Source organism: Solanum lycopersicum, chromosome 6, assembly GCF_036512215.1.
Source record: "Solanum lycopersicum chromosome 6, SLM_r2.1".
Lineage (NCBI taxonomy): Eukaryota > Viridiplantae > Streptophyta > Magnoliopsida > Solanales > Solanaceae > Solanum > Solanum lycopersicum.
Window position 1 is genome coordinate 3,128,227 of NC_090805.1, and position 12,268 is coordinate 3,140,494.

The 12,268-nt window shown below is 31.4% G+C and overlaps 1 protein-coding gene and 1 pseudogene across 1 annotated transcript; one reads left to right on the forward strand and one right to left on the reverse strand.

Annotated features, from left to right (window-relative positions):
* Positions 1-512: 512 nt before the first annotated feature.
* Positions 513-5,355, forward strand: LOC101260234 (uncharacterized). The gene is made up of 4 exons (XM_004240502.5): positions 513-962; positions 2,227-2,409; positions 3,974-4,215; positions 4,847-5,355. The coding sequence occupies exons 1-4, from the start codon at positions 678-680 to the stop codon at positions 5,091-5,093; spliced, it is 957 nt and encodes a 318-aa protein (XP_004240550.1). The 5' UTR covers positions 513-677; the 3' UTR covers positions 5,094-5,355.
* A 593-nt stretch (positions 5,356-5,948) lies between these two features.
* LOC101244490 (probable pectinesterase/pectinesterase inhibitor 7) lies at positions 5,949-11,609 on the reverse strand (annotated as a pseudogene).
* Positions 11,610-12,268: the final 659 nt, after the last annotated feature.

Here is a 12,268-nt window from a genome sequence, read left to right on the forward strand (position 1 = left end):
TAAGATTTTAATAACAAATCGTTGAGGAATGAAGAAAGACACAAAAGAATTATTTAAAGAAGTTTTTGTATTACTCAAGATTTGGAAGATTTGTCTTGTTTGATTATATTACAAAATACTAATAACTTAGGAGATAATATATAAATAATAATCATCATTCAAGTGCCTACATATTTACAAAAGAACTTTTCATGTAATCCATGAAATATTAACGTCTTCAAAGAAAATACTCCACATATCTCAAGAATATTTAAGTAAGAGCTATTTTCTTTTTTTCTTCTTCTTTATGTAAACCCTTCGCATGAACTTTATGACATATGATATTTATGTAATACTTATGTAACATAATAATTCGAGGAATCATCGTACTTGATTAAATTTATTATGTAAATGACAATAAATGGCTTAGCCAAGTCCTAGTCACTCAAAACCATCTACCCTTAGTCAAATTCGAACCACTCAAACTATCTAATTGTATTATATTTTATACTAATCTAAATTAGTCAATTTTCAATACAAGCAAAACGACTAATCAACTAGCGAGAAATAAAAAATAAAGTGCTCATAAGAAACATCATTTTGTTGAACAATTCAAAAAAGGCAATTACTAGTATATATCTTTTTGTTGATCATCTCTACCACAAAACAAAAAGAAAGCGCAATACACAGAACCAGCCATGGAGAATATACAGCACAAAAATCTCACTGTAAACGGCATAAATATGCACATAGCTGAAATTGGTGAAGGCCCATCAACAATACTATTCCTTCATGGTTTCCCTGAACTCTGGTATTCATGGCGTCACCAACTGATTTCACTTTCATCCAAAGGTTACCGCGCAATAGCACCAGATCTACGTGGTTATGGCGATACAGATTCTCCCCCTTCTCCTTCTAGCTATACCGTTTTTCATATTGTTGGTGACCTTATTGCCCTTCTAGATGCTCTGGGTCTCGATCAGGTTTGAGGCGAATCTAGAGTTTAAATTTCTAATATATTTGATAGTGAGTTTACGAAGTTAGTGATATGTATATTTGAGTAATTACAGGGAAATATAGGATTTAGTGAAAGTTAGTGTACTACTTAGTTCTCGTTAAGCAATAGAAACTTGAAGTTTGAGTTTTTGATGTTGTGATTTTTTGAACATGTATTTAAATGTAGTACACTTCATTCTACATGACGTCCTACATGTATCCTGTCACATGGAACATAGAACATGTATATGTATGTGTGTTCGTTCAATTTTATACAAGTTTAAGTGTTTACTCCTGTGATTCCAAAGTTGGAGGACATAGACATCACTTGAGACCAAGTTAAATGTCATATTTATGTACCATGTCTAAAAATAAGGTTCCCCTTTAGTAGAGTTCTGTATATCTAAGTGTATAGTATAGTTCGAGTAATTACAGGACGATCTAGGATTTACATACTGTGGTGCACAAGTCAACTAATTATATATGGAGGACACATCAATTAATGGATGTACTGTATGGATGATTTTGTATTTTTTGTTTTAACTTTTTTATGTAATAGGAAGTTAACCTTTTATAGTAGGTTAGCCAGCATTTTTTCTAGGTTATTAATTGATGTTTATTATTGCTTATCACTCTGAAAAAAAATGCTTATTCCATTTCTTTGATGAACACAAACTTTTTCACAGATTCTGCTTTCACATTTGCTTGAGCGTCAAATACCCTGGATATAATTCATCTTCAAATATGATTCTGTCTATTTGCCACCTAAAGTGAGTGTTTTGTGGCGTTGTAGAAATGATTGTACAGGAAGGAACTAGATACATTAGAGAGAGAAAAAAGATGATAATGATAAATTATTAAAGTTAGGGTATAAGCAGGGGCTTCTAGCGGGGTGGCTTTTCTAGATGTTCCAGATTTAAGCCTCCAACTCTATGTTATAGCCTTCAGGAGTCACATAGGCGCTCCTACCAAGTAGAATAGTTATGATATTTCCATCAAGATCAAAGTCTAAGAAGACATTATGTTGAACGATTCGCACCGACTTGACTGGCATGATAGATGGATTGGTAGTTTCTGTTATTTTCAGTTAGGACCTTGTCTCCTTTTTTATCTTCCACTCTCTTTGTAATTTGCCCGTAATTATGTTAATACTTGACCTGATTGTATAATGATTAGTGCATAGTTGGAGTTCCAAACAGTGGTTGCACATGCATTTTTTATATAAATATTTTATTTGCCTCTTTGAATTAGGTGTTCCTTGTTGGACATGATTGGGGTGCTGTTATAGCTTGGCATGTATGCCTTTTGCGACCTGATAGGATCAAAGCACTGGTTAATATGAGCGTTGTCTTCCACCCCAGGAACCCCAAGAGAAAGCCTATTGAATCTATGCGTGCTGTCCTCGGGGATGATTACTATATTTGCAGATTTCAGGTTTCTTGCAGCATCCTTCTCTCCTTTGTTTTTCTTCTATCAACTGTTACATTATTTTCCGTTAGCTCCATTAATTTCAGCTTGGATAAAGGAGGGGATGTTAAGTTGACCGGAGACTCGAAATAGTCTAATGGAGGAAAATATATGTAGTTCATTCACATAGGGGACCTCAATTAAAAATTGTCTGAAAAAGTTTAAGCTAGTGTTTGACCAGAGATTTTGGGAGTAGCTATTAAAAAAATTATCTTTAAATATCTGACCGTGAAAATGTGATCTTCATATATTTTCTAGTTTTGGGACTTCCACTTATATACTTATAAAAATTCAAGTAATATGCATGTTCAAATATAACTTCAATTTTCAAAATCACAACTTCGAAAATTCAAATTTTCAAGTTTCAACTTCAAAAACAGGAGCTAAGGATTCATATAGCTGCCTGCAACTAATTACGGATTGAAGAGATTTTTTTATGATCTTCCTTACTGCATGCACTTACGGATAAAGTGAAGATTTTGGTGATATCATTGCTTCCAATTATTTTATGTCAAATAACTTTTGTGGAAATTCAATGTTCGAATTGTTTTGAGTGCTCATATAGGTTCTGCTATTCTGGGACTTCAAATATGTGATATCTGGCATAAGGTTTCTGAATTTGCTGTCTGCCTTTCGTAAGCTATGTTATTACTCCTTCGGTTTCAATTTGTTTGTATAGTATTGACTTGATATGAAGTTTAAGAAAGTATGGAAGACTTTTAAATTTTGTGGTCTTAAACTAAAGATATTAGAATGTACCAAAATGTTCTTTAATCTTGTGGTGTTAAATATGTCATTTGGAAAATTGGAATTAAAGAGTTGCCTAGAAGGAAGGAAGCATTGTTTTTTTAAACGAACTGAAAAAGGAAAGTAAGAGTCCATGCTTATGATTATTGTCCAGAAGTAGCTGTTGATGCAATTTTCCACTGCACTGCGCACAAAATTTAAGCATTGTTCTGGTCAAGACGTAAAAGACACTCATCTTACTCTGTTTCTTGAATTGTAACTTAGGATCCACACCATGATAAAATACTATCCTCATGATTAGACCGAGTCCCTTTAGATTTTATAAAGTACTCATTAGTGTCCCCATTCTCACCATTCAGCTTTGTTCTAAAAATTTGTTAAATATTTTTTCAATTACTATGCTATCGTGATTTTGATTGCTTAATCCAAGTAAAGTATTTTCTTTTTTTGTATGCTTATATAGGAAACTGAGGAGAACAGAAACTTTTTTCACTTGTATTTGTGTAAAAAGAACATGCTATTTGCATAGGTAGTTCGCAAATTTTTTGGGAAGCTCTGTGTTAAGAACTTATACTTCTTTAGCACCATCTTGTTATATAGAATTTTTATGACCTTTTGATTTATCATTTGAAGAAAAGGGTCTTATGTTAGAGTTAAATCATAAAAACAAAAGAAAAACCTAGCTGTTACAAATTTGATGAATTCCGGTGGTTCTCCCTCATCGCTGAAGACGTTATTTAATCATCGCTGCTGAAATCACCCTTTCAAATGTGTTGTTTCTTAGGAATATGGAGAGGCAGAAGAGGAGTTTGCTCGTGTTGATACCGCTAGACTAATCGCGAAATTTTTAACATCACGCAATCCAGCTCCTCTTCGTGTGCCTAAAGAGAAAGGATTTGGGGGTTCACCACATACTCCCATTACATTGCCATCTTGGTTGTCAGAAGAGGATGTCAACTACTATGCCAACAAGTTCAGACAGTCAGGTTTTACTGGTGGATTAAACTACTATCGAGCTATGGACCTGTGAGTTGCCTAATCATTTTTTTAACCAAATGACCTATTTGTTCAAGAACTCTTAATTTTATTTTTTGCTCAAATTTTTTGTGGTATTGTTTCTAAATGAGAACTATGAATGGTTCGGGGTAAAATTTATTAACTGAGAACTAATCCTCGTCGTCTTGGTAAATAACTCAACATTTAACCAAGTGCAACATTTAACCTTTTTGTAGCATGAGTGTTAACAAACAATAGCAGACAATATTATGCTGATTTTAGAATATATATACATTAAATACCTAGTTTTATGAAGAGATCACGGGTTCACAGGCCCCATATTTTCGCCTATAAATTCACCCGGGATATCATGGATCAACCTAATAGTTTTATGTTCTGATACCTGCTTATAAGCAAATGTTACTTTACGAAGCTGATGCAACCTAATATACTCACTTCAACTGAACCCGGTATCTTCAACATGCAACATAGAGATACATGTGTATAAGAGACTAACCAACCTCATATTTATCATAGGATTGTTATCTTTTATCCCATCAAACAAACAACCCCGTAAGTCTTTTATGTATACAATTATATACAATGCATGATAGCTGTTTGTGTGGCCATTTTATTATTGTTTTATTTTTAAATGTTTCAGAAACTGGGAGCTGACCGCGCCATGGACCGGTGTACAAATTAAGGTCCCTGTTAAGTTCATCGTAGGGGATGTGGACCTAACTTACAATACACCTGGTGTTAAGGAATATATCCACAAAGGTGGTTTCCAAAAAGTGGTGCCATTCTTGCAAGAAGTAGTTATCATGGAAGGAGTTGCACACTTCATCAACCAAGAAAGACCAGAAGAAATTAATGACCACATATATGACTTTTTTCAAAAGTTCTAAGGTGTCTGTAATTTTAACTTTTTATCATGGATTGCTTTGTTGCTTTGAATCTTTTTTCAAGTCTTTTTATGTGTGTGGGATAAAGGGCACATGGTCTATCGGAAATAGCCTCTCTATCCCAAAAGGTAGAGATAGGTTTGCATTACCATCCTCATACCCCACTTGTGAATTACACTAGATATGTTGTTATTAGAATATAAGACCAGTTTATGTATCTTAAAACTTCAAAGCTTTTACTAAAGAATTCAGCTTTTCTGGACTATTTTTAATTTGGTAACTATGGACAGAATCAGACTTGTTGGACTGGAAATGGAAACTTCTAAGAAATTAAAAGAAAGGAAAATCCGAATGGGATGGTTATTCGGTCATTGAATGAACTAACATTCAATCAGATATTAGTTAGTTGGGTTTTTTTTGTATCTATCTTGTTCTATTCAACATTCAAGTGTGCATGCTTAAGTGAGCATGTTCAGAAGAATTATGTATAATGTGGTGATTCTTGACATAAGATTGAAAAGGAAGAAGAAAAGCAACGGGCATTTTTTTCAAAGTTGCTGCACTCGGAGTTGTAGTGGGGTGATACGTATTTTTTCATTATTAATTAGAGGTCTCAAATTCAAGCAATTTTGTCAAGTAACTCATTCATTTCAATTTGTATCAATCAACTACACTTCGACACCAAGCTAGCTGGGATCAAGGTAATCCATACAAGGTGGGGTACATCGACTGCTTTTTGAACTTTTGATGAAATTTCATATAGACACTCAGATTATGATATGTTCCGATTGAGCAACCAAACAGCCGAACACATGATAAAAGTATTCCTATAGACACTTTCGGCATAGAATGAAAGAACCTTTTCCTGTGTTCTCAAGTCTTATTACGTAGATTAGTTAACTAAATAAAATATGTCACCTTGTTTTATACACATTAACCTCGATTTGAACAGACATGAGGCTTTACAGCTTATCGAGGTCACGTTTATAACAGACCACTAAAATATGGCACTCCAGTTTGTGGCAACCAATAATCTCCTAGTAAGAAGCTAGAAACTGTGATATTAGCAGCATCAGCAGCATCAATAACATGAAAACCAGGCCAAGTGACTCTGGCACTGGTGTTAGAACCTGGCCCTGTATTATTAAACTCTGCATAATAACTCGTATTGAGTGCAAAATCCCCTGACCATTCTCTCCATCCTAACGAATTCACAAATCCATCGATGAAACTTTGTGCATAGATAGTCCTTGAGTACTCCTTCCAAGGCCTACCAAGGTACGTTTGTGTGCTACTGTTGCTGAATTTTAAGTCATCTGCTGGTTTTACAGTGCAATTTTGAATTGAAATTCCAGTATTTTGATTCGGATCTGTTCTGCCTTGTGCTGTGATTGCATTGAACTGATTTTGTAAAGGGAGTTTTGGGTATATGTTGGAATTCTGGAAAACTGCAGCAGCGTTTCCAAATATGAAATCGACTGTGCCATAAATGTCACATTCTCTGTAAAATTGTCTGAGTGAATGTACATATAATGTGTCTTGGTACCCTTGGAAGCTGCAGCTATAAAATGTGGATAAATCTGCACCATTTCTAACTGCAACTGCTTGGTGATTTATTGCTCCTGCTGTGTTTTGGAATGTTATGTTAACTGCAACAAATCCTTGACCAACCACAGCTGTTGATAAAGAAGAAACATGTTAAGAAATATGGATCTAAGTTTTCTTTGGTTTCTCACCCATTGTCTAGTATGACAATACCCCTTTCAGGCCCCGACTAATCTAGATATGCACTGCGTAAATAGCATTGAAGGAAAGGTGGGGTTAAGGTTTGCATACACTCAGCCTCTCTTGAGCCACTTGTAGGTATGTATTTGGTATATTGTTATTGTTGTTTGTATCATTCGAATCTGAGACCTGTGGTGAAAGGATCTTATGCATCCCACGACAATCCTTTGTATGGACTTCAGTCGTTTGTAGTATATAGGAGTGAATTTTAACTCATCATAACAAGTTAATTACTCATTTCGTCCATCTCTACTTGTCCACCATATTATTTTGAGATGTTAACAATACTTGTGAAGTTCATAAAAGCAATGAATAGTTTACTACGTTGTGTCTATTTTACCCTTGCTATTAAATACTTCTTCCTCCGTCCCATTTTATAATGTTAGATGATTTATACTTAATAAGGGTGAATTGGTAAAATTACTCTTATCATTTATAGTTTTTAATTTATGTGTCAAGTCAATAATGGCAACTATTGTTGGACAGTGGGAGTAAGTACTAGTTTACTCATGTTACTGATTAGTGCTTAGTTATTATGAGATTGTACTTCAACTACATAATGAGTGACTTGATTGTATAAATATTTATTACGTTGTTGGTGTATAAAATTTAAACTCCAAGAAAATAGAATTTAAGTTATATGCATTGATAATATAAAGAATCTTTACAACATCAGTTCTTTTAGTTCAATTTAACATGATACAAAGATTATTGCTTCGTTTTAGGTTATTACATTAGCTTTGCTTATAACGAGTTGCCTACCATTGTACATCATTTTAACCTGTAGGTTGCAATTTTCACATATAGCAAATACAAAATTTATATTTGTATATTATAACAAAATTTGCATAATTGTGCTCCATAACAAACATAAATATGTATAATTCGTTATACATATACAAAGAAACCAATTGTATAATTCGCTATACATATACAAAAGAAAGCAGTTGTATACAAATTAATTATATAACTTGTGTATGTATAAAACGAGAAAGAGAGAAAGACAAAATAAAATTGGGTAGAGGAATGTTTGTATTGTATAGTTATAAGTGTATAAGACGAAGATATTTGTATTTGCAAGTGTATATACATTTTTTTTCTCACTTTATATAAACAGAAACACAATTTATATATTTCATTTTTGTTTTTATAAGTGATAGAGGCGAGCGAGATATGGATATGTATATATACAATTTTTTCTCGCTTTATACAAACAGAAACACATTTTATATACTTTTATTTGTATAAAAGTGAGAGGAAACGAGCGAGAGAGGGAAAGTGGCGAGCGAGAGTTTGAGGGAGAGAGGTGACTAAAAAGCAGTTTGCTATAGGATACAATTAAATTAAAGTATGATTATAACATTTAATTTGATTTATTAGTTTGCTATTATATACAATTTTTCCTTATATATATGAGTTTATGTTTTGCTTGTATTGTATATAATATATACATTATCAATTCTTGTTTAATGTAATTTCACAAGCGGAGTGTACGTAGATCTTTTCATGCTCAATATGTTATAACTTGAAAAATAGAGTAATTATGGAGGTACTTACCAAAAGTAGAAGAATTAAATGTAGTATATCCATCAACATTGTAGCTATGGTTGCCTGTAATAATAGTTTGGTTGATACCATCACCAATCATCATCAAATACTTCTTGTTTTTGGCAATTGAAACATATTCCTCATACACACCAGCAGTAATATATATGAGAAAATAGCCTTTGGAACCATCTGTATTATTTGGAGCAATTGCCACAGCATCATTTATGGTACTATAATTCCCACTTCCATCTTGGCTTACAATTACAACATTACTCACCTTAACATGGTCATCATATTCCTATGTCAAAGTTTCAAAAAGTTAAAAAAAAATATTAGGAATATTTTTTTGGAAAAATCACATAAATATGCTACATCAAAAAAATATTTACTATTTATGTCAATATAATTTTTCTAACTAAATATAACAATTTTTTGGAATGAAACAATTGTACAGGCGCTTGCCTCTTTCTCTGCATTTTTCCGCTTACTTCTCTTCTTTTGTTTCTTCTTTTTCTTTGTCGTCTCTTTCTTTGTCTCTTTATCTTTCTCCTTTTTGATTCTTCTTCTTTAAAAATTTATTCAAATATTCGTTTTTGTACACATTTTTTCATTTTTATCCAAAAATACGATAAAAATAGTAACAGAATGATAAAAAATTTGCACAAAATTATGTTCTCAAGCAGAAATTTCAAATCTAGAAAATTAAAGCAGCAAGAACTCATCAATGATGGTTATTATAAAACTTCTAATTTTAAATTTATTATTTGAATTTTATGAATTTGTAATTAATTTTGATAGATTGTTCTAACCAAATAATTGAAAATGTCGTTTGGGGATTATATATCAATTTTAAGTGGGTTTGATTAAGTTTATAAGTGATTTTAGGAGAAATATTAGATTGAAGGTCAAAAAAGGTTAATTTTATGAAACTAAATCACAATTGTATTAAAGTTGTATTATATATGAATTTAAATTAAATTAAAATCATAAACAGTGAATTATATTCAAGAATAAAAGTTTAATTCAGTTTATAGATTATTTTTATGTGTTTCATTTTCATTTATTCTTAAGTTTATCTTCAAATTCAATTTTAATATCGTGTAATACATTTTTAATGCAAATTTCATTCATTTTGTAGTTTGTTATTTGTCACTGTTAGATTACTTATTTAATTTATTATTAATATAAGTTTAATTCACTCTATAGATCATTGTCTTGTCTTCTTTAGTTACATTTTTCATTCATGCTTAATTACCTCTTCTAATTCAATTTTAGTATTTGTATAATACACTTTTAATGCAAATTTCATTCAATCTGAAGTTTATTGGTTGATTTGATACTATTGAATTTCTTGCTTAATTCATTATTGATACAAGTTTAATTCACTTTATAGATTAATGTTTGGTCTTTCATTAGTTACGTTTTTTATTCATGATTAATTCTCTCTTCCAATTCAACTTTAATATTTGTTTATACACTTTTTATATAAGTTTAATTCATTTTACAGTTTATTGGTTAATTTGTTACTATTAAATTATTTGTTTAATTAATTATTGATATAAATTTTATTCAATTTACAAATAATAAGATGCTCTTTTGTTTACCATATTTTGCATTTAATTTAGTTGCTTCTCTTTTTTTTGGGAGATTAAAAAAGAGCTAATAAAAGAAGTGGGTATAGAGAAGAGAGGAAAAAGAGTGCAAGAGAGACAGGAAAAAAAAAGAGCGAAAAGGAGAGAAAAAAAAAGAGCGACAGAAAAGAAAAAGAGCGAGAGTTACAATTTAATAAAATATACAATATTGTCATATATTGCTATAAATGGTAATAATTAATAAATATATTTAAAATAAGTAATTATTTTTTAAAAGAAATTCACTCAAGTAATTAATCCTATTTTTTTCCATACGTAAACGTACACTTAAATTCACATTAAAAGATTGTGATGCAGGCAATTTACCCTAATGCATTTACCGATGGCTATTTTTACAACTTGAAATTCGTGACCAATAGGTTGCACGTGTATAACATTATCATTGTTCTAGCGCTCCTTTCAATGTAGCAAGTATAATGCTTTTTAGAAATTACGATTGGCTAGGAAGTTTTTTTCCCCCATAGCTTGGAACTTAGACCTAAGATCACTTAGAAGGAAGTTATCGTTGAAGACCTAAAATTTATTACAACTAACGCAAACTTAGCTAAAGATAGGGCACAATGAAGGGAAAAAATTTATTACAGTGATATCTTCTAGTCGGGAATAAATTTCAGTCTTGTTAGAGGACTTCTAATATTATTATTAGTATTATTATATATATTTACATATACTTCCACATTTATATTTATTTGTCATTTTGAGCTTAAATGCAACGGAAATTCATATAGCCGATCACAATTTTGATATATATATATATAATGGTATGGGTTACTCACCAAGATTTGGTCAGCAGCTTGTTGCAAGAGCTTTCTCCTGCTAATTGTTTCAAATATAGCCCTATTTCTTTCTGACATTTTCAAAGGCAAGTGGCCATTTCTGAAAACTAACTTCTTTTGAGTAATTTTTGTTCCTTTTTTGTCCTTAGGAACCCAACCTTTTGTGAACAAGGCTAAAGAGATACTATGAAGTTTTGTGTCATTAATAAGAGGGGTTAAAATGTCATTTCTCAAACTCCAAGGATCAAAAGAGGTACTATTAATTTCTTGGAGACCATCTAAACAAGTTTGTGTATTTGTCAAAATGGCACTTAACAAAGTTTACAAATCCTCTGCTTCCAAAATTGGCAAAATCTTTGAAGTTTTATTAACTGTTTTGAATGTTGTTGAGAGATAATCTTTGTTTAAATCAGCTAAAAAATAACAATCTTGGAGGGCGTGAATTGTGGAAATCGATAGATTTTTTGATCGTCTAAGGTATTTTTGAACAATCGAAATAAATTTACGAACGTTAGATAAAGATTTGTGAACTGAATATCGACCATAGTCATAGATATTACTATAATTCCCAGTTGTTGGTAGAATTGATTTGCAGAAATTAGGGAAATGGGTATTTTTGCAAATGATGGAAGGAGAATTATCATCATTAGCAGAAGATTGAGAAAATGATAAAAACAGAAAAAATATCATAAAATGAGCCATGATGAAAATCTTAGGATTATGATAATTGGACATGATATATTGATCTCTAAATTAAATGGTGATTATTGTACATAAAAGTGTACTAGTGAACTTACTATATATATAACAAATAATTGAGATTTGGAATAATTTATTAGTGTTAATTTGTTTATGGGGCAATGGAGAGTCATTCAATACGGATAATTTATAACCTTATATAATGTACATCTAAATTTTGAATTTGTGACTAATGGATAGATTTTAATAAACATAATAGAAAAAAATATAGTTGACTCATATGACTTGAAACTTCTTAATCTTTCAAAACAAGGTTCATTAGGGGAAGGGGTGCATCGATTTCTTGTATGCGTTGATGTATAATTACATCCAACATATAAATATTAACATGGTATCAGAATCGGTAAAAGTTTTGATATCGAATTTCACTGTTATTTATTATCAAAAAGAATTTTCACGTGCTTGCTCATAAAAGAAAATCAATCATGTAGGTAAGGGGACGTGTTGTATATAATAAATATGTGTTATTTCTAGCAACTTAAATTTTTAGATGAGACATCAACACTAGGGGTGTACAAAATCGAATCAAATCGCAACTCGAGTCATAAAAAAAATTCGACTAGTGATTTGGTTTGACTTGGTTTGGTGTTGGAAAAAAAATCCGACTATATTTGGGGTGGTTTGGTTTCAACTAAAAATAACCAATCCGAGACCAAAC